Source organism: Schistocerca piceifrons, chromosome 6, assembly GCF_021461385.2.
Source record: "Schistocerca piceifrons isolate TAMUIC-IGC-003096 chromosome 6, iqSchPice1.1, whole genome shotgun sequence".
NCBI classification, from domain to species: Eukaryota; Metazoa; Arthropoda; class Insecta; order Orthoptera; family Acrididae; genus Schistocerca; species Schistocerca piceifrons.
In genome coordinates, this window is record NC_060143.1 from 32,963,966 (window position 1) to 32,987,395 (window position 23,430).

General features: G+C 36.7%; 1 protein-coding gene across 2 annotated transcripts in view; it reads left to right on the forward strand.

The window, feature by feature from the left end:
- The window catches only part of LOC124802827 (sodium-coupled monocarboxylate transporter 1-like), a 319,127-nt gene that overhangs the window by 272,236 nt on the left and 23,461 nt on the right, over positions 1-23,430 (forward strand). For both annotated transcript variants that reach the window (XM_047263835.1, XM_047263834.1), the window contains exon 14: positions 6,523-6,709. In XM_047263835.1, coding sequence (XP_047119791.1) covers positions 6,523-6,709 — 187 coding nt within the window. The remainder of the gene's footprint in view (positions 1-6,522; positions 6,710-23,430) is intronic.

The window sequence follows — 23,430 nt, forward strand, 5'->3', positions numbered from 1 at the left end:
TAAATACAAAATCAAATAGAGGTAATGCAGGAGTAGGTTTAATAATGAATAAAAAAATAGGAGTGCGGGTTAGCTACTACAAACAGCATAGTGAACGCATTATTGTGGCCAAGATAGACACAAAGCCCATGCCTACTACAGTAGTACAAGTTTATATGCCAACTAGCTCTGCAGATGATGAAGAAATTGATGAAATGTATGACGAGATAAAAGAAATTATTCAGGTAGTGAAGGGAGACGAAAATTTAATAGTCATGGGTGACTGGAATTCGTCAGTAGGAAAAGGGAGAGAAGGAAACATAGTAGGTGAATATGGATTGGGGGGAAGAAATGAAAGAGGAAGCCGCCTTGTAGAATTTTGCACAGAGCATAACTTATTCATAGCTAACACTTGGTTCAAGAATCATAAAAGAAGGTTGTATACCTGGGAGAATCCTGGAGATACTAAAAGGTATCAGATAGATTATATAATGGTAAGACAGAGATTTAGGAACCAGGTTTTAAATTGTAAGACATTTCCAGGGGCAGATATGGATTCTGACCACAATCTCTTGGTTATGAACTGCAGATTGAAACTGAAGAAACTGCAAAAAGGTGGGAATTTAAGGAGATGGGACCTGGATAAACTGAAAGAACGAGAGGTTGTAGAGAGTTTCAGGGAGAGCAGAAGGGAACAATTGACAGGTATGGGGGAAAGAAATACAGTAGAAGAAGAATGGGTAGCTCTGAGGGATGAAGTAGTGAAAGCAGCAGACGATCAAGTAGGTAAAAAGACGAGGGCTAATAGAAATCCTTGGGTAACAGACGAAATATTGAATTTCATTGATGAAAGGAGAAAAATATAAAAATGCAGTAAATGAAGCAGGCAAAAAGGAATACAAATGTCTCAAAAATGAGATCGACAGGAAGTGCCAAATGGCTAAGCAGGGATGGCTAGAGGGCAAATGTAAGGATGTAGAGGCTTGTCTCACTAGGGGTAAGATAGATACTGCCTACAGGAAAATTAAAGAGACCTTCGGAGAGAAGAGAACCACTTGTACGAATATCAAGAGCTCAGATGGAAACCCAGTTCTAAGCAAAGAAGGGAAGGCAGAAAGGTGGAAGGAGTATATAGAGGGTTTATACAAGGGCGATGTACTTGAGGACAATATTATGGAAATGGAAGAGGATGTAGATGAAGATGAAATGGGAGATACGATACTGCGTGAAGAGTTTGACAGAGCACTGAAAGACATGAGTCGAAACAAGGCCCCGGGAGTAGACAACATTCCATTAGAACTACTGACGGCCTTGGGAGAGCCAGTCCTGACAAAACTCTACCATCTGGTGAGCAAGATGTATGAGACAGGTGAAATACCCTCAGACTTCAGGAAGAATACAATAATTCCAATCCCAAAGAAAGCAGGTGTTGACAGATGTGAAAATTACCGAACTATCAGTTTAATAAGTCACAGCTGCAAAATACTAACGCGAATTCTTTACAGACGAATGGAAAAACTGGTAGAAGCAGACTTCAGGGAAGATCAGTTTGGATTCCGTATAAATGTTGGAACATGTGAGGCAATACTAACCTTACGACTTATCTTAGAAGAAAGATTAAGAAAAGGCAAACCTACGTTTCTAGCATTTGTAGACTTAGAGAAAGCTTTTGACAATGTTGACTGGAATACTCTCTTTCACATTCTAAAGGTGGCAGGGGTAAAATACAGGGAGCGAAAGGCTATTTAGAATTTGTACAGAAACCAGATGGCAGTTATAAGAGTCGAGGGACATGAAAGGGAAGCAGTGGTTGGGAAGGGAGTGAGACAGGGTTGTAGCCTCTCCCCGATGTTATTCAATCTGTATATTGAGCAAGCAGTAAAGGAAACAAAAGAAAAATTCGGAGTAGGTATTAAAATTCATGGAGAAGAAGTAAAAACTTTGAGGTTCGCCGATGACATTGTAATTCTGTCAGAGACAGCAAAGGACTTGGAAGAGCAGTTGAACGGAATGGACAGTGTCTTGAAAGGAGGATATAAGATGAACATCAACAAAAGCAAAACGAGAATAATGGAATGTAGTCAAATTAAATCGGGTGATGCTGAGGGAATTAGATTAGGAAATGAGACACTTAAAGTAGTAAAGGAGTTTTGCTATTTGGGGAGTAAACTAACTGATGATGGTCATAGTAGAGAGGATATAAAATGTAGACTGGCAATGGCAAGGAAAGTGTTTCTGAAGAAGAGAAATTTGTTAACATCAAGTATAGATTTAAGTGTCAGGAAGTCGTTTCTGAAAGTATTTGTATGGAGTGTAGCCATGTATGGAAGTGAAACATGGACGATAACTAGTATGGACAAGAAGAGAATAGAAGCTTTTGAAATGTGGTGCTACAGAAGAATGCTGAAGAAAAGGTGGGTAGATCACGTAACTAATGATGAGGTATTGAATAGGATTGGGGAGAAGAGAAGTTTGTGGCACAACTTGACTAGAAGAAGGGATCGGTTGGTAGGACATGTTTTGAGGCATCAAGGGATCACAAATTTAGCATTGGAGGGCAGCGAGGAGGGTAAAAATTGTAGAGGGAGACCAAGAGATGAATACACTAAGCAGATTCAGAAGGATGTAGATTGCAGTAGGTACTGGGAAATGAAGAAGCTTGCACAGGATAGAGTAGCATGGAGAGCTGCATCAAACCAGTCTCAGGACTGAAGACCACAACAACAACAATCTCCATTCAACACAACGGCCTTACACCACCTTATTCGGAGGCCTGTAAACCCGCTTAGTACCACTCCACTGGTCAATTTCAGAAACAATGTCTTGCTGCATCAATAATTTCCCCATCATTCACATACATCTCTCAGTAGACCAAACAGATGGAAATCGGAAGAGGTGAAATTTGGGTTTGTATAGTGCATGACACTAAACAGTCCAATGGAATTTTGTGAGCTCCTCTATGGTGCACAGACTTGTATGAGGCCTTGCATTGTCTTGAAGAAGGAGAAGTTCATTTGCATTTTCATGGTGATGAACACAGTGAAATCATTTCTTCAGTTTCCTGAGGGTAGCACAATACAGTTCACAGCTGATCATTGCACCATGATGGGGGACATCAAACAGAGTGCCAGAAGCTTGCCACCACAACTTTACTGGCTAAGGGTGTGGCTTCGAACTTCTCCTTCAGAGAAGAGTTGGTGTGGTGCCACTCCGTGGATTGCCATGTTGTTTCCAGTTCAAAGTAAAGAAATCGTGTTTCATCATCTGTGAAGATGTTTAACAAAAAATTGTCATGATCAGTCTCATAATGCACAAGCAATTCTGCACAAGTGGTCTTCCACTATGTGGCAAGGAACCCAGCAGGCACACACTTTTGAGGACCCCATCTGATAGACAAGTGTGTCAGCCCTACGAGCAGAGAAGTCCAATTGTGAAGTGAGATGTTTGATTGTGATCTGTTGACCAATTTGAATGAGAGTGTCCACACATTCCAACATTGCAGGAGTGACAGCTGTGTGTGGCTGGCTGGCATGTGGAAGATCAGAGAAGTTTATGTGACCTTATTGTGATGATGACAGACACCTCGCCCAATTACTAACCATGCTTTTGTCACTGCCAGGTCTCTGTAGACTTTCTGCAAGTGCCTATGAATATCTGTGAAGTTCTTGTTTTCTGCCAAAAGAAATTCAATGACAGTTCTCCATTTTGAAGGTTACATATAGCATCGCCACCTATCAGAACTTCATGAAGCTATAGAGGCTGAAGCAGGAATGACCCACAAAAAATTCCACACTTTTCAACAGAAACTGGCCAAGAAAAAAAAAAAGTGCTGCATTATTTATTGAACAGTGGCCTGCAGCTTGAAGGTAGGAACTGCTAGAACAATAACGTCAAATTTGCTCTCAGATATCAACAGATGTATTTACAAACTCTGACAATAAAGTTCAGTGAATAGTCCTGTGACATTAACGTAGATGAACTATGAACTACACTTACCTTACTGTTCTTCGAAATAGTCACCTCCCATAACTATGCACTGCTGAGCTCTGTGATATATGTCCTGGAAATTTTGCATGAATCTTCCTTTGTGATGCTGCTCAAAAGCTGTGTCACATTTCATTATATGTCAGGAATATCATCAAATCTCTTTCCTATCAAACAAATTTGAGCCAAGGGAATAGGAAGAAGTCTGAAGGATTGAGATGTGGTAAGTATGGTGGTGTTCAAGTTGCACCACCCCCTTTTTGCGAGGAACTGTTTGACTATATTGGCTGTGTGGGGGTGAACTTTGTCATGAACAAAAAACCAGGAACCTTGTTGTGAGTACTGGGGTCATACCCTGCATAAACGTTGCATGAAACAGGTCAAAATTTTAACATACCATGCAGCATTCGACGTCATTCCCTCAGGAAGAAAGTCCTTGTGGATAATGTCTTGACTATTAAAAATGATTGTTTCAGGGTCATACTCGAGACACCAGGTTTTGTCCTCAGTGACAATACAGTTCAAGCAATTGGGTGTCGCATCTACCATTTTGATAAAATCCTGTGAAGCCTCTAAATGTGCCTGCTTCTGATTGTCAGTCAAGTGATGTGGCACAAGACAACACGTTTTCCTCTTCCCTAACTCCTGGGCAAGGATTTGTCACACAGATTCACATTCATCTGCAGTTCATGCACTATCATGTGCACAGTTAACCGATGGCCATTCATGATTAATGTCCTCACTTTCTCAATGTTTTTGTCACTGGTAGCAGTCACCAGTTGTTCACTATGGGGATTGTCAGAAACACTTTCCCAGCCTCCTTGATAACAGGCAAACCACTCGTACACGCACATCATGGACAGTGCTTGATCCCCATAAACACGTACCAGCATTGCATGCATTTCTTTCAGTGTCTTGCCAAGCTTAAAACAAAACTTTAAATTGATCTTTTGCTCAGTCATTGTCCTGTTCTCAGATCTGAATCAACATGCCAAACAAGCACTTTGACCAACAGGTCTAACACGGAACACACACAGTGCTCAACTTAACTATGGTGGGGGCAGGTTATCAACACTGGCTGCTATGCAGGTGCAGTGTTGTGAGTCACCAGTGTTGCCCAATTGACCATTCTGACTTCATTCATCGAACTTTATTGTCAGATTTTGTATTACAACTGAGAAGTCAACAAAAAAGTGTATTGCGAAATCATGGTTGCCACACTTCAAGCCATTCATTAGCCAGTTTTTGCGTATAACAATAAAGGATTTAATTTAACTTCCTTTTTAATTTATTGCTTCCTATAAACATAGTGAGTCTTACAAAATCTAGTGTGAGACATCAGTTGAGTAATTATCATCTCCCTGAGACACTACAGAATTTATCCCTGGTGATCTACAGTGATAGATAATTCCTCTTGTTTTGGCAATGTTTTTACAACTGGATGTCCTTCCTGCTGCCAACCCCCTTCCCTTGTTAGAGGGGCGGAGGCTTGCTAGTTTGGTCCACCCTGGGTATTTTATTTCCCCAGTACCCACCATTGTGAAGGAAAAGAAAGACGCTAAGAGGAAGTGGGAAATGTCTGGAAGTGCTGAGGATGGGCAAGCATACAAAAGTGCAAAGAAGGAGGCAAAACGAGCTATGGCTAAAGCTAAAGCTGAATCAGTAAGGGAGGCATACAAACAAATTTTGGACAAAATTTCCAGCTGGCACCCTTTGGGCCTAATGGGTGGGTCCCATGCTAGAAGTAGTGTTTTTTCTCTTGTCCTTCAGATCTTACATTTGGCAAAAGTCATTCTTTGTGCTTCACGCACACTGAAACTTTTAATGGGCTGGGCAAGCCTCACTTGTCATCCCCACTGCTTCCTGCCGGTCTTGGCTCTCAGCAAAAACATTTTTAAGACCCGTGGAGGTCTCCCAGTGACTATCACCTTTAGCCAACCAGCTAAAAGCCCCAGGTTGAGTACATTAGAAGACATCTTCACCATATCAAAAGGAAAAGGGATAGAGCTAATCAGAGTTGCAATCAATGGCATTTGTTATTATTGCATTCAGTTTTCATGTAGCATTGATTGGATTTACGAGTTGGATCTGCATATAAGATTATTAAACAGATTACGTGACTGTTTTGGAAAAAACCACCACCTAACACTAGGAATAATTATTGTGAATTTTCTAAAGCAGTTTTCATGGAAGTTAAATTTTAGTAATGAATAACTTTCTTATTTTATCACCTTCATTTATTCTGTTGCTCGTAGGTGAAACAAAGTTCACAAATTTGAAATTTGGATCATTTCTCTCATGGTTCTAAGTGATAACTTACAAATTTATATAAAATTGCAGTGAGCATTATTATTACAACTATAACAGAGGCAAATTTTAAAACACACACATCACCAACTAACTGATGACTCTGTACTCTTCCAGATATTGTATACTATAAGGGCAGGATACAAAAGCAGTCAGCATATTAAAATTTTTGAAATGGGATGTTTGTTATTAGCTTATTTCATTGAAATAGCTGTTAGCATATGTAGCTGAACTATTGCTTTCCTTGTGCAGTGAGGTGTGGGCGGTGTACTGTGTGTCGTACCTTTGGTACACAGCACTGGGCTTGGTGACATCAGTGACAGTGTCTCTGGTGGCAAGCATATTTCTACGCCAGGATGCCTCCAGACCAGATGCTCGCCTCATCAGCCCATTGGTGCGTCGGTGGCTGCCTCCAGCATCAAGAGCACAGATTTACAAGGTGAGTCTCTGCTGGCCAACATTCTTACACTGGAGTGGTGAATTAGTTCCAGTGAACATTCCATCCATTCACTCTTATTTTTCTCACTGCTTAACAAAGCTGAAAAGCTTAGACATATTTTTGGCATTAATAATTGTCACATGCAGTGTAGAGATTACACGTGGGTAAGAATGGACTTGTATTGGACAAAACTGGGTCCAGATCTGTGTTTGCTCCTATGTAGTCACGTTGCATAGGTGACTATGTATCCTGCATGGAAACAGACGTTTGAAACTGAAATAAAGAGCCATTCCTGACTGACTAGAGGAGTTTTATCATGAGATACAAGGTACTTACTTTGAAGAGTCAGTGACACCTGACTACCAAATTCCCAGCTGCTGATGAATACCTGAGATAGAGATTCTCAGCATTCGTCTTAAAGACACAAGTGGCTTCCAATCCCCTAATATTCTGATGCAATATATTAACATTATTTTTCACTGTGCTTTTTGTGAATCTTGTGACATACTAACATTATTTTTCACTGTACTGTTATGAGACCCTTGTGATATTTTTACATCTCTAGTACCCGCCTGTCGGAACTTCTCATTAAGCTTAATTTCAATCAATGTAGGATGATTGGACACTGATCAGTTTTAACCATTAGAGCACAAAGGTTTACATTTTCATTGTAAAAGCAGTGTAGAACCAAATGGATTGTCTCTTAATAACAAAAACAGGCACACTTGATATTTGTCGATTACATTGCCATATACCGCAAGCAGGAAACAATAGTCTGAGTAACGTTTAAGTATGTTTTCACATAGTATCCAAATCTTCAATAAAAATTGTGGTTCCCATTTGAAAATATAAAATTGACCCAACCACACAGGACAGATGGTTAAGACGTGGCCAGATATATCATAGATAGATTCCACTTTGCTAATATTAACTTTTGAGTTATGGTGAAGTACTTGTGCTGTCTTAAAACATCACGGCAAGAGCCTTGTCCATGTACAATCCTTAACCCTGTTAATGTGAATGTCTGCAGCACAACCCCATATTCCTTACAGTTGCTATGATGGGGATAGATTGTCCCATAATACACAGTTTTAAGCGTGTGGGTGGGCACCATTTTGGACAGTTGGCAAAGAAGATACAGCCCATTGCTGACTTTCTTACATACAGCGTTAATGTGGGTAATCCACCAAAGGTTTGAGTCCAGATGGACCCCTAGAAATTTACACACATTTGCTTCCTCTACCATTATGCCACATACCTCATTTATGCATGAGTGGTGTGAGCTGCCAGTTGTAAATATTAGCATCTGGGATTTATTTACATTGACCTTTAATCCTTGGGCATGATAATATGAACTTAATTCTAGTATCCCATTACGTGCTGAAAATTGCAGTTCCTCACAATCTTTACTGTGAAATAAAACTGAGGTGTCATCAGCATAACTTACAATGTGTGAATTAATGGGGTGTACAACATCATTAATGTATGCTAAAAAGAGAAAAGGTCCAAGAATTGAGCCTTGAGGGAATCCCCATGTCACTGTTGCACTTGTGGATTTAAAAGTTAGGATCTTATTGTCAATTTGATGTGTAATGTCACCTGTAAGTAATGTTGCACTAAAAACAATGATGTTACTTCCAACCACAGAGAATGAAGTCAGTAAAACAATTCAAAAACTAAAAAATAAAAAGTCAGTAGGCTTAGATGAAGTACCAATGTGTATACTGAAACAATGCATAGGGATTATACAAGGCCCCTTAACAAATATAATAAATGAATCCTTCACGTCAGGAACATTTCCAGAGCAATTAAAACAGGCAAGAGTTGAACCTTTCCTTAAGAAAGGTAATGCAGAAGACATAGAAAATTACCAGCCCATTTCCCTGCTGTCAGCATTCTCAAGAATAATAGAAGACATTATGAAAGACAGATTAATGAATTACCTGAATAAATACAATCTTTTAAGCGAATCACAGTTTGGTTTCCGAAGTGGCAAAAACACGGAGTCAGCCACAGTAGAATTCACAAAAGTTGTACTTGATGCTCTTGATAAAGATGAGTGTGTCACAGGCACATTTTTGGATCTTTCTAAGGCGTTTGATACATTCGACCACAAGATTCTATTAAATAAATTAGAAGCTTTGGGAATAAGAGGGGTAGTTAATGGCTGGTTTCAATCATACCTAACAGATAGGGTACAAAGAGTAGAGATAACACATACTTCAAATAGATCTAAACATTTAGTAAAACACTTATCAGAACCAAAATACATTAATATAGGTGTTCTGCAAGGGAGCATATTATGACCAATACTGTTCCTGATATACATCAATGACTTTCCCAGTAGTGTTACTCATGGTGAAAAATCCCCTTCGCTGATGACAGCAATATTATAGTCACTGAGAAAACAAGGGAACTCCTTGCTGAGAAACAAATGAAACTCTCAATGAAGTTTATGACTGGTCAATAAGTAATAAAGTGACATTGAACACAAAGAAAACTAATGCCATGAATTTCAGTTTGAAGATGAAAAATGACAATGTTAAATTAAATGTAGATGGCATAGACTGTGTAACAAATGCAAATTTTCTAGGAATGAATATTGATTCTCAGTTGAAGTGGTGTGAACACACAAAGGTACTTGCAGACAGAATGTCATCAGTATATTATGCCCTTAGATTCCTATCATCAATGTATAACATGCAGTGTCTTTTAGTTACATATTATTCATATGTACACTCAGTTCTTAGCTATGGCATTCTTTTTTGGGGAACAAATGCACAAAATATGAACACAATTTTCAAACTCCAGAAAAAAGCCATAAGAATAATAACCAAAAATACTAGTCAAGCTCATTGTAAAGATCTGTTCAGAACACTGGGGATTTTAACTGCTCCATGTGAATACATTTACCAGTCAGTTGTGCACATCAAAAATAACATTGTTAATTACTGCACAAGCAGCTCTGTTAATGACCATGCAACAAGAGACACTCAACTTACCTTTACCAAGAAAAAATAAACATAAAACTCAAAACAGCATTTTCTACCAAGAAATGAAACTGTACAATAAATTACCAAAAGAGATTAAAGAAATTGCAAAAATACACTTATTTAAAAAGACAGCTAAAAAGTGCCTGTTATGCAATACATTTTATGCTTTGAAGAATTACTTAGCTAAAACAGATCAGGGGTTTTTATTAAAAATGTTATACAAATAAATAATAATAATAATGATTATAAAATATCTAACATTCCACATAACACCTTCACTTTGTTTTTTTTTCACCTTTTTAGAAATACTCATCCCCAAGCTATGTGTAGCACAGTACTAAAACCTCTTCCTCTTTCTGAGCTCAACATCTCACTCATTATGGAGGGATGCTGACTCAGCTTTTAAGGATAGCAAATGGGAAGTTGGGTACAGAAAATGGCCCAGAGATCACCAGTGTGTGTGTGTGTGTGTGTGTGTGTGTGTGTGTGTGTAGTGAGTGAAGTATTTTGAAACAATGTGTGTCTAGTGTGTGCTGTGACTGATAGTGAGATATGAGTGAACAATGTGGCATTACATTATTTAATAAGTTATTTGTAAAAAAGTGTTGTATACCAATAGTAAATCTAATGATTGTCTCTAACTAGAATTCTGTAAATACATGTGTGTACAAATTAGCTTATTTTAAATTGATCTAAATTTGTAAATACTTTGACATGTCCTATATCCTTGTAAAAGAGATCTACGGATGAATAAAGCTGCTACTGCTACTACTACTGCTACTACTACTACCACTATTACTACTACACTGTTTCAGAGTCACCAGATAGATGGATAGAAGTTTCATTGATGCACCACTGATATTGTATGCCCACAGTTTTTTTAAGAGAAGCTCATGGTTTACTGAGTCAAAAGCTTTGCTCAGGGTCAAAGAATATTCGAACTGTCTGCATACCCTGTTCTATATTGCTATATTGTTATATACATCATGGAAGATACTGGTAACAGCAGTGGCCGTGCTTAGGTCTTTCCTAAACCCATGCTGCATTTCATTAAGCATTTCGAGTCTTGAGAAAAATGTTGTGAGTTGTGACAGGACAACTGTATCAAACATTTTACTGAAGGTAGGGATTAGTGATATCGGTCTATAATTTTAAACTGCTTCTTTACTTCCCTTCTTATGGACTGGCTGAATTACACTTATTTGTAACGCATATGGGTATATGTTTTCATAACACTACAGTTGATAAGATAGATATTTCATTGGCACATTTCTTTAACATCACACTTGAGACACTATCCCATCCAGATGAATGCTTGTTCTTTAGCTTCTGTATTGTGCTAAATATTTCCTGTTGATTCACCTCCATAAATTTGAGCTCTATACTATCTGTGACATCATTTGGTGTGCCAGCCTGTAGATCTATAATAGGGGCTGGTTGGTCAAAAGGAGAGAGAAAATGCTTATTGAATAAATTACATACTTCATTTGGATCTTCCAATAGATGTCCCTCATGTCTAATGCTAACTGGTTCACTCCGTCCGTTGCTGGTGGTTTTACGATGTTCATTGATTAGTCTCCAGAATGCCTTACCTATGTAGGCTGAATGCTCTGTTGCATCATTGCTTTATCAAGTTAAAAGGTCTGTCTTAAAGGTTTTTTGGCTTGACTGTACTTTTCCTTAAATATATGTAGCTTTGTTTCCTTATATAAACAGTCAAGATCATATATATTCTGCCTTAACTTAATCAGCCTAGGTGTAAGTTTCAGCCTATTATTAAAGAGGAGAGTTGGTTTGTACCATGGTTATTTCTTTGAGAGGGCAGCAGCAGTTGTAATGCTTCAGCACTGGCCTATAAAATTTTTCCCATTTGTTTTTGGACCCTTTAGTTTGGTAAATAGTGTCACATTTCTCCTCTGCTAGCTTAGTTTTGGAGGCACTGATGTTGGTGCTACTCAGGATCTGCTTCTTCTCAGTTATCTTAGTCACTGTTGGTACAGCAAATTTTAAATATTCCAACATCTGACATTAGTTCACTGACAGGGTTCACTATATTTGAGAGATTATACGAGTTAAATATGTCTGTTATTTTCAAATAGGTTATAGTATAGGAGTCTGCATCAATATTTGTCTCCAACTATGCTAAGGTCAGTGGGGCCTGTTTGTCTAATTGCCCTGTTAAGTCTATCAAGGTAGTACAACACATCTGTATATGGTGGGCGGTACATACCAATAACTTTATGTTTGGCTAACCTGCTTGAATGAGTATTTATGTGGACGACAACATCAGCCATTTCAATTGTTCCTTCTTTGCAGTATTGTTCAACCAATGAGATTTTCTTAAATGGTAGATGGTCATTTACAAAAACTGACACCCCACCCCCTTTATGTTGTTGCTTGCAGTAACTATCTGCTAACACATAACCATCTAATTTGTAATACTCAATTTCATTGTCATTTAGTTCATGTCCTGTAATTACTAACAGGTGTGGTGAATTCTCATCCACGAATACTTGCAGCAAATTGAGTGTATTCCTAAGATAGTGCACATTTAGATGCATTATCCTAGAGGACACTAGAAGTTGTTCCATGTAATTTAACTTTAGATAGTGTATTTGTGAGAATCTGTTTAATTATTTCCAGAGTTTTCCTAGTGAGAACAAATTTCTTCAAGGTTTTGTATATTGTATATTGTATATTGAATCATAAGCCTTTTTAAAGCAACAAATATTAGCACTTTCAAATAACTTCCAAGAATCCAGCCAGGTAACACTTTCAGCGACCGCCGATATTTCGGCAGGAGAACACCCCGCCATTTCTGAAAGTTATTTGAAAGTTGTATATGCTAGGAGAAACTCGGGTCTCAGAAAATTACCACTATCTTTTAATTTGATATTTTCATATATCTAATTGTTTGTTCCAGTTGCTAATGACAGGATTTGTTTCTCCTAAAAAGCCAGCTTGATACTCACCAATTTGTTTATCTAATTGAGGATTTAATATGTCCAGAAGAGCTTTTAATAAGACTTTGTATTCTAAGAACAGTAATGAAATTCCTCTGTAGTTACTAATATCTGTTCTGTCTCCTTTTTTATAAAGTGGGTAAATTAATGCTCCTTCGAGTTTTCTGGAATTGTTTCAGTGTCCCAGGCTGTATACCGTTTTTCTTTTTTAATTGACACATAAATCATCACGAGCTTTTAGGATTTCTGCTGTGAGACCATCTTCACCTGGGCTTTGTTGTGTTTTCATAGACTGATGTAATTTTTAATCATATCAGCACTTGGTGGTTTTCAGTTTTTATATGGAACATTATAAGGGATTCCAGTTGTTTGCTCAGTTTTTCACAGTTCAATAGCTTTTCAAATTATTGTACCAGTAGCTTATAGTTGTCTTCATTGTTAAGTGCAAGTTTTCTATTTTCTCTTTCTGAAGAATAGTAAGCCTATTACTTTTTAATTATTATCATAAAAGACATAAAAATTAAAGATACAACAAGCAGTGAAATGAGTTTGTTTCAGCAAAAGATGCATAGCTAGAGAATGATGCAATAACAGGCACTACTTTACTAGTGGGAAGTTATAATGTGATGTGGATCCCCAAAGTTCATGAAGAATTTTTAAGACAGTGAAAACTTCTAATTTGAATAGTTAACAAACAAACACATTATTTAAATAACATTGGATATTTTTGGAAACACAAAAATTAGGGCTATAAAATTAAGGCACTGAGTTTGGGATGTAATAATTTTAGGATTGGAATATTTTTGAAAACAAACAACATTTGAAATTTTAAGTTTTCAGAAAAAATAAAACAATTCCTTGGAAGAGGTGAATGAAGGCGTTTTAATAAGCTTAATAAGCTATGACAAACTTAAAATAGACTGTTTCTGAAAAGATTATGAGCAAGAATTGGCTTTTGTTCTAGCAGCAGTGTATCATTGGTAATTGAAAGAATGAAGCATTTCTAGTGATTTGAAAAAATGCACAGGTTGGTTGGTTGGTTGCTTTGGGGAAGGAGACCAGACAGCGTGGTCATCGGTCTCATCGGATTAGGGAAGGATGGGGAAGGAAGTCGGTCGTGCCCTTTCAGAGGAACCATCCCGGCATTTGCCTGGAGCAATTTAAGGAAATCACGGAAAACCTAAATCAGGATGGCCGGACGCGGGATATGCACAGGTCATTCCTGTACTGGAGAAGGGTTGCCAAACAGATGTACATGTCTATAGACCTGTATCACTGAAATCAATCTGTTATAACTTAGATCACACTTTATACTTGCATATTAACAAGAATTCTGCAAACAACCATTTAGTAAAACATAGCTTGCTCTGTTCGTTCAAGAGAACCAAACGGCAGTAGATACCAGCGCATCTGTTGATGCCGCGTTTCTTGCCTTCTGGAAGGGGTTAGATATAATTTCATACTGTTTGCTAATGAACAAAATATTGAATACAGAATATCAGACCAGGCTTGTGATTGGAATGAAGAGTCCCTAGTAAGCAGAATCCATCATGTTATTCTTAACAGAGAGAAATCTTTAGAAATAAAACTTATAGCATGTCCGCAAGGAGTGTTACTGATCACAATATATACAAGAAACCTGTAGCATAACATCAGAAGTTCAAGCAGGCTGTTTGTGCTTGATGCAATTGTAAATAGTGTAACAGAATAAAGTGGGATTATCCTATTTGTTTGTATGCCACCCCTGATGTCAGTATTCCATGTCTGACGTATTTTTATGTACTTATTTCACTAAACTTCATTATCAACAGAAGAATTTACAGAAATCTGATGATGACATTGTAAATAGTTCACATAAAAACATTTCATTTATAGAAATATTCATAATTTACATTACCTGCAAATCATATGCACATTGAAATTCAGTGCAAATGACATGGATAGGACTGTTTGTTAGGAACTCTTCATTCCAGTCATATTTCTTTATTTAGCAGCTTATGATGTACATCTATGGAGTAAGTCCAAGTACATATTTGCTTTGTCAGTTTTCCAAGAAAATACATTACTTTTACTGATCCTAACTATAGTTTTGATAAGATAACTAATAAATTGTAGCTACAACATTTCTGGAAATTAACATCATAGTTACAAAATTTTAGATACTGTAAACTGAACAGATTTTATGAGGCATACATAATCTATGTACCTAAATTACAGAACATTTAATTGCAATAATTCTATGCTATGGGTCCATCATTTTATATATACAGCATAAACAGCCACATAACACATACATCTTCTAGATCCTGTTCTGTTTCCATTTATAAAAAAAAGTTAACAGCAATAATACTGGAGGAAAACAAAATCTTCAGATAAAACAATGCTGTTAAGAAGTTAACACACTTTACTTTTTCTCTATACCTGTGTACATTTTTCTTTTAGTGTACTATGCCTGTTTGCTTCAGTTATTTTCGTTTGAAAGAAATTCTCTGATTGAATATAAAGCGGTTTCTAATAGCAGTTGTTTGAGTGACTGTTTAAACTTATCCTTCGATTTGGCATTAGTGATGTGTGGTGGTAAAGAGTTGTACAACTTTACTGCCATATAACCACTGCTTCTCTCTTATTGAGTTGTGTTATGCTGTGGAATTCTTGATTTCTTGGTGTTTCTGGTGTGGTGGTGGTGGTGGTGTACATCTTCATTTTTGTTGAATTTGTCTTTATGTTCCCAAGCAAGGAGCAGAATTTTATGTATATACTCATACAAGCTATAAAAGGTTAGAATCTTATATTTTTTGAAAAGAGGCTTGCAACTATCTCTTGTTCTTTTGTTTACTATTATTCTAATTGCTCTCTTTTGTAATTTGAATATTTTAATTGCCTCAGTCAAGTGGCCCCAGATTTCTATACCATAGCTCATTATAGCATTGAAGTATGAAAAATACACCATGCTCACATCATCTTCAGTTAATAGTGGCTTATTTGTCTCAGAGCAAAAACAGCACTGCTAAGTTTATTGCTTATATTGGAATTATGATCTTTCCATCCTAAACAACTGTCCATGGTGATCCCTAGAAATTTAGCACTTTCAACTACTCTTACATCTAGCTCTTACAAATTTGTCAGTTCACTTGTTTTTCTTTTGTTGTTCCTAAATAGGATTGCATTAGTTTTCTCATAATTGAGAATTAACCTATTCACTTCAAGCCAGTGGGTGATCATTTCAACTGTTCGATTACTTTTACTTAAGGCCTTCTGTAAGCTCAGTCTCACAGTTCTGCTTGTTGAATCATCTGCAAAGTGTATCAGTTCAGTGTCTACGTTACAAGGTAAAGTATTTATATATATAAGGAAAAGGAGGGGTCCTAGAATACTACCCTGTGGCACCCCATGTTTTATATCTTGTAGTTCTGATAGCTGTTTCCCTTGATTGTGTGACACTTCCACTGCTTGTTTTCTGTTCTGCAGAAATGACTTTATGATATCAAGAGCAGTTCCTCTAATGCCATAGTGGTGTAGCTTCATTATAAATATGTGCTGATTGGCGCTGATAGGAAAGTGTATTGACGCTTCTCTCTCACTAAAAAGGCAAAAAATGAACAGTTCTTCGTGTAGAGAATGTAAAAAGCGTGTGATGAAGGGTATTCTGTGTATCAAATGCAACTTCTGGTTACACGAAAAGAGCGCGAAAGTAAATCTCAAGTTCGTCAGCGATGATTTTCCGTGGACATGTCACGGTTGTTTACGTGACGAAACGGCCGATCTTGTAAGTGCAGTTGATACAAAAAACGAAATTATAAAGTTACTACGGAGTGACATTGAGGCATTAAAAGCCGAACTTTCGACCATCAAGAAAGAAAACGATACATTAATACAAGAAAAGAAGTCCTGTGTGTGTAAAAGCCATCAAACGGAAAAGCAAGAAGATCGCGAAAATACGAGTGACCGATCGTACTTTAAAAACAACATTTCAAGTGTTCCCGTTGATGTCTCGGTAAACTCAGTAAGCCAAAAACCGGAAGATAAATACAAATGGAAGGTGGTGACATACAGCAAAAGGAAAAACAAGGCGACAGATATGCAACAAAAGGAAAATGACTTTTTAATAATTGGCAATTCGCTGCTGAAGAATATCGCTGTCCCCAATTGCAAGATCAACGTACGACCTGGAATTAGAACGCATCAACTCGGTAAACATTTTAAAAATATGGTAAATGCAAGACAAGATACTACAGAACCAGATTCTGAAACCAGACACAACTATAAAGGTGTTTTTATACATGTTGGAACGAATTCGTTAAGCAGCAGCAGCGAGGAAGAAATGGCAAACGAAACAAGAAACATGATTTGTTCTGCAAGAAATATGTATGCAGGATCTCGTCTGATACTTAGCGGAATCATAAACAGAAGATCGGTGAGTGAAAAATATATCGCCAAAATAAACTGTGCTCTTAAAGAACAATGTGATCGTCTTGGGGCAATTTTTATAGACCCAAACAAATTCCTATGTGAAAACTCACTAGCGAAGGATGGCTTGCATTTAAATAAGACTGGGCTCTGTAACGTTCAGCAGAATGTTTGCAGATGTATGCAAAATCATTAGATGCAAGGGAAACTAATATGGTCTGAAGGAGGTGAAAAATCATACACTCCAGCTGGAAAAGAAAAAAAGGTGATACTAAAGAATCTGCCCCAGAATACAGCTCACAACATGTAAACCAACTAAAGAAAAATTACATAAAAGTACTTCATCAAAATATTCAATACTTTGGTAACAAAAAATTAGAAGCAGAAGTACTCCTGAGTGAAGTAAGACCAGAGTAAATGTAAATACATAATGTTGCAATAAAGGACTACAAACTAGCTAGTTACTTCTGCAGATCTAAATATAAGGGTGGTGGCGTTTGTATATATATATATTAAAACAGGTACTCTATCAAAGAATGTAAACAGTGAAGCTAGATAAAAAGACTATGAAGTTACTGGTATAGTGGCAGGGGATTTTAGAGTGTTTTGTGTGTATAGGGCACCATGTGGCAATATTAGCATCTTTCTAAAAATAAATTGCTATCTTATTGAGAATGAATATGAAGAGAAATCTTATTATATGTGGAGACTTCAACATTGACATGGGATAAGACACAAAAATAAGACAGGATTCTGAAGAATTGTTCATACAGCATAACATGAAAGTGACAATAACTGCACCAACAAGAGTGACTTCACAAAGTGAGGCAGTTGTTGACAACATTATTACTAATATGTGTAACTATGAGTCACATGTAGTTCAGACAGAAATATCTGATCATCATGGACAACTAATCAGCTTTTGCAGAAGTAATGACACAGTATCAGAACCAAAACAAACAACCAAAGAAATTAGGATCATCAGTGAACAAAATATCAACATCTTTAGAACAATGTTAAGTAAGGAAACCAGGAATGAAACCCTACAGGCCCAGAGTGTAAATGAAAAATATGATGCATTTATTTCAACAATTAAGTACCATTTTAATGTAGCATTTCCCAAAGTAAAGAGACAAGAAAGGCAGCAAGATCAAACAGTGGATTACCAGTGAAATACTAGAGCAGCGAAGGAAGCTTCAGGATGCGAGACGGATGGGTGAAGCTGGAAACTATAAAATGTTAAAAAAGATGTATAGAAAAACAATAAGAGAAGCCAAAGCAAGAGCAATTGACACCACTATAACGAACTCAAAAAACAAGGCAAAGGCAGCTTGGAATGCAATCAATGCTGAAAGAAAGGAAAAAGATGGGTCAAACAAAGAAGAAGGTATTAGGTCAATAAAAATAGACAACACAGTGGTCACAGATGGTACGGAAATAGCAAACATACTGAATAATAACTATATCAGTGTAGTAGAAAACTTAAAATTGGAAAGAAATAGTACTGCATGATCTTTTTGGTACCTTAATACCCTTCCATTTTTGACTATGTTCTTAAGACCAGTCACAGAAGATGAATTGCGGAAAACTATACAGAAACTGAAGTCCAAGAAATCAGCTGGTGATGATGAAATATCAAATCATGTAATAAAGCTGGTATGTGAGGAGATAATAACACCACTGCTGAACATAGCAAACTGTTCTTTCAGAGATGCAATTTTTCCAGAAAAACTGAAGGTAATGAAGTTAGTGCCAGTGTACAAGAAAGGGTGTAAGGATGATCCCAACAACTACAGACCAGTTTCACTGATATCAGGTTTCTCAAAAATCCTAGAAATGCTTATGTATACCAGATTAGTTCACTATTTGGACAAACATAACATTCTCATATCCTCACAACATGGTTTCTGAAAGGGTAAATCTACAGAATCAGCAATTGCCAGTCTAACAGAATACATTTTACAGTCCTTAGATGAGAAAAAGGTTGTCTCTGCAATGTTTCTGGATCTTTCAAAGGCATTTGACACCATTGACCATGAAATGCTGATACAAAAATTAGGCAACTATGGCATTCGGGGGCAACCAGGTGAATGGATAAAATCATACTTTAGCAACCGCAAGCAGTATGTATCATTAGGAAACTCGTACCAATCAGAAACCAAATCCATCAAATATGGAGTGCCACAGGGTTCGGTAATGGGGCCATTGTTATTTAATGTGTTTGTTAATGATATAGATGTTGAGGAGGAAGAAAAGAAAATATTGTACGCTGATGACATGACAATACTAAATAGTGACCAAAATATGGAACAGCTTGAGAGAAGAGCACACATATCTGCAAATATCACAGCTCAATGGCTGTTGGAAAACGAACTGGTTATAAATCTAAAAAAAGACTATGTATGCAGTGTTTAAAAACAAGGAAAATGCTGTAGACATGGATTTAGAGGTTGATGGAACAAGGCTGGAAGAAGTAGAATCTGCTAGATTCTTAGGTATTCTTGTGGATAATGAACTGAAATGGAAAAAAAACATATTAATAATGTCTGTAAGAAACTGAGCTCTGTCATATTCTTAATGATGCAGTTATCACAGTATTCAGACAAGAACCTTCTGTGTACAGTATATCATGGACTTTTCGAACCATACTTACAGTATGGAGTGACTGTGTGGGGAAACTCAAACAAAGAAGAGACAAAACGTGTGTTCACATTACAAAAAAAAAAGCAATTAGGACCATTTTAAGAAGAAAGACCTCTGAAACGTGCAGAAACTGTTTCAAGAATTTAGGTATCTTAACTTTTTCATCGTTGTATATATACAAAACAATAATGTACATCACAAAAGGTAGTGAGGACTGGATTACAAATGCTAGTGTACACACCCACAATACAAGAAGGAAGAATGAAGTACGGAGCATACCCCACCGACTGGCAATCCTAGAAAAAGGACCCCAGTACTCTGGTATCAGACTACTAAGAAGTCTGCCCAAAAACCTGCGAGATAGTGTACTTCATAATGACTTTCCAAAGAAACGTAAAGACTATCTCATTGAAAAAGAGTTTTACAGTGTTGCAGAATACTTATGCCATTAAATTTGTATATATTGTTACTCATTATCAGTTATGTAAAAATGTAAGCTAAAGGTGTAGAAAAATAAGTGATAAAGAATGTTAATACTTTGACATGTCCTGTATTACACGTACATTTACTGTACATAATGTAATCTTACAGGATCAAATAAAATTCAATTCAATTCAAAAAGATCAAAAGCTTTAGATAAGTCACAAAAAACACCAACCGGGATTTGGCCTTGATCTAGGCCTGCAGAGATTATATTAATAAGTTCAAACGCAGCTCACACTAGATTTTTCCTTCTAGAACCCAAACTGTCTACCATTTATGTTTTTATCAAAAAATGCCATTAACCTGACAAATATTATTCTTTCTAGGATCTTTGACAAAATGGGAAGGAGGCTAACTGGTCTGTAATTATCTGGGCACAAGTGATCACCTTTCTTAAATAGTGGTAGTACTGTGGCAATCTTCATTCTTTTATTTATTTATTTTTATTTATTTATTTATTCATCCGTGCAACAATAAATATTGTATGGATGTCGTCAGATTACAACACATGAGCACACATTTACATTTACAATAAAACAGGTTTCTCATATTTTGTGTAGTTTTTATAACTAGTCATACACATATTTATAATTACATAATATTTTGATGATAATGTCATATGTTGCTAATAATCTACATCTATGTTAAATATTCTTTTACAGTATAACAACTTTTACTTACTAAAAAGGTTTTAAGCTTTTGTCTGAAAGTGAGGGGCTCATTTATTTCTTTAATTTCTTGTGGTAATTTGTTGTACAGTTTTATCCCATTGTAAAATATACTTTTTTGCGTCTTTGCCTTGTTCTTTCTATCTAGATGGAGGTGGTGACAAGCTCTTGTTTCATGGTCATGTATTAGGCTGTTTGTGTTGTACATGTTGAGATTTTTCTTAATGAACATTATGTTCTGAAAGATATACTCACAAGAAACAGTTAGAATTCCTAGCTTTCTAAATAATTCTAGACAGTGGGCCCTGTTGTTGCTATTTGTTACTATCCTTATGGCTCTTTTTTGTACTTTGAACACAGTTTGTATGTTACTGGCACTTGTTCCCCAAAACATGATCCCATAGCTGAGGACTGAGTGTAGATATCCGTAATATGTTATTTTAAGACAGGTATTATTGCATACCGGTGCAAGGATTCTAAGAGCATAGCATGCTGTGGATAATTTCTTTGCCAAAATGTTGACATGGTTTGTCCATTTCAGTTGGCTGTCTACATTCATCCCTAAGAATTTGGTACTTGTTACACATTCTAATTCATTATTATTAACTTTTATTCTAGTGGCATTGTGTTTTTTGTTCAATTGGAAGTTAATATAGTTAGTTTTCTTTACATTTAGGGTTACTTTATTTTTTAATGACCAGTTGTGGACATCATTGAGAGCCTCGTTTGCTCTTTCTGACAGTTGTGTTGGATTTTCACCTGTTATTACTATGTTGCTGTCATCAGCAAAAAGTATTTTTTCGCCGTGTCTGATACTTTGTGGGAAGTCGTTAATGTATATAAGAAGCAATATTGGGCCTAATACACTTCCCTGTGGGACGCCTATATTCACATTTTCTGGGTCAGACAGGTGTTTTATAAGGGAATTGTTTGAAACTTGTGATATCTCAACTCGTTGAACTCTGTTTTCCAAGTATGATTTGAACCACTTCTTTGTCACACCTCTTATTCCTATTTGCCCTAATTTATGAAGTAAGATTTTGTGGTCAACTGTATCAAAGGCCTTGGACAAGTCTAAAAAGATACCACTTACATTTTCACCTTTGTCCAGTGCTTCTAAAATTACTTTAGTGAACTGTGCTATAGCATATTGTGTGCCTTTTCTGGGCCTAAAACCAAATTGGTCATTGGAAAGAAGATTATATTTATTCAGGTAATTTAGCAGTCTCTTTTTGACTAGTATTTCTATTATTTTAGAAATGATAGACAGTATAGAGATCGGCCTGTAGTTCTCTACATTTCCCACATCTCCGTTTTTAAGGATAGGTATAACTTTTGCTTGTTTTAGGTACTCCGGAAAGTATCCAGATTCGAAAGATTCATTAATTATGTCTGTTAATGGGCCCTTTATGGAGTCTATACAATCTTTAATTACGCAGACTGGGATTTCATCAAGTCCTACTGAAGTTTTATTTTTTAGTTGGGGTACTACTAGTGCCACTTCCCTTTCTGTAGTTGGCAAGAGCACCATTGAGTTTGTTGGCTGGTTCTGAGTAGGTAAATCATACGTATCTGGAAATTTCTGCTGTAATTTTTTTGCAATACTACTGAAATATGAGTTTACAAAAGCAGCTAATTTTTTAGGGTTACCTACTGGTACATCTTTGTTTTTAATATGTGAATTGAGGTCCTTTTTAGCAGAGTTAGATGTTTCCTGTTTGACGATGTTCCAGGCTGCTTTGCTCTTGTTTTCAGCTTCAAGTAATATTTTGTTGTTTGAAAGTTTTTTTGCGGCTAGCAACACCTTTCTGTACATTTTCCTGTACTTTTTGTAGGATTGCAGAACTTCTGGGTTAGATTGATTATTTTTTATGGAGTTGAGATATCTAAGAGTTTCTGAGGATTTTTTGATACCTGTAGTCACCCACTGATTTCTCTTTGTAGTTTTAATTTGATAAAGAGTTTTGGGAAACATCTCTTCAAATCTGAGTTTAAAAATTGACATGAACTTGATAAATTTCTGATTTGCGTTGGTTCCTGCATAGACTTCCCTCCAATCTTCATATTCTAGCTGGGATTTAAACTGATGCAGGGCTGATTTGGAAAACATTCTTTTGTATGTACAAAGTTTAGGAGGAGTTTCTACATGAATGTTAGTTTTTAAGATCTGGCAGAGGTGGTCTGCTAGGCCCAGGTTTTGGACAATATGACATTTTTTACTGTCAATATCTGTAGCTACATGATCTATAGATGAGGAGGATTCTTTCATTATTCTAGTTGGACAATTAACAAGGGAGGATATTCCATAACAGCTTAGAATATTCACATATATGTTGCTAGCCTTATCAGGCTTCATCATATTAATGTTTAAGTCACCACAGATAATTACATTTGCTTTTGGTCCAGAAACCTTGTCTAAGCTTTGATTCAGTTTTGAGAAGAATATATCAATGTCTCCACTGGGAGAGCGGTACACACAAAATATGACTAATTTTTTTGCTATGCCAGGTCCTATTATTTCAACAGCGGGAAGTTCGAAATGTTTGTCCTCACCTAGATCTAAA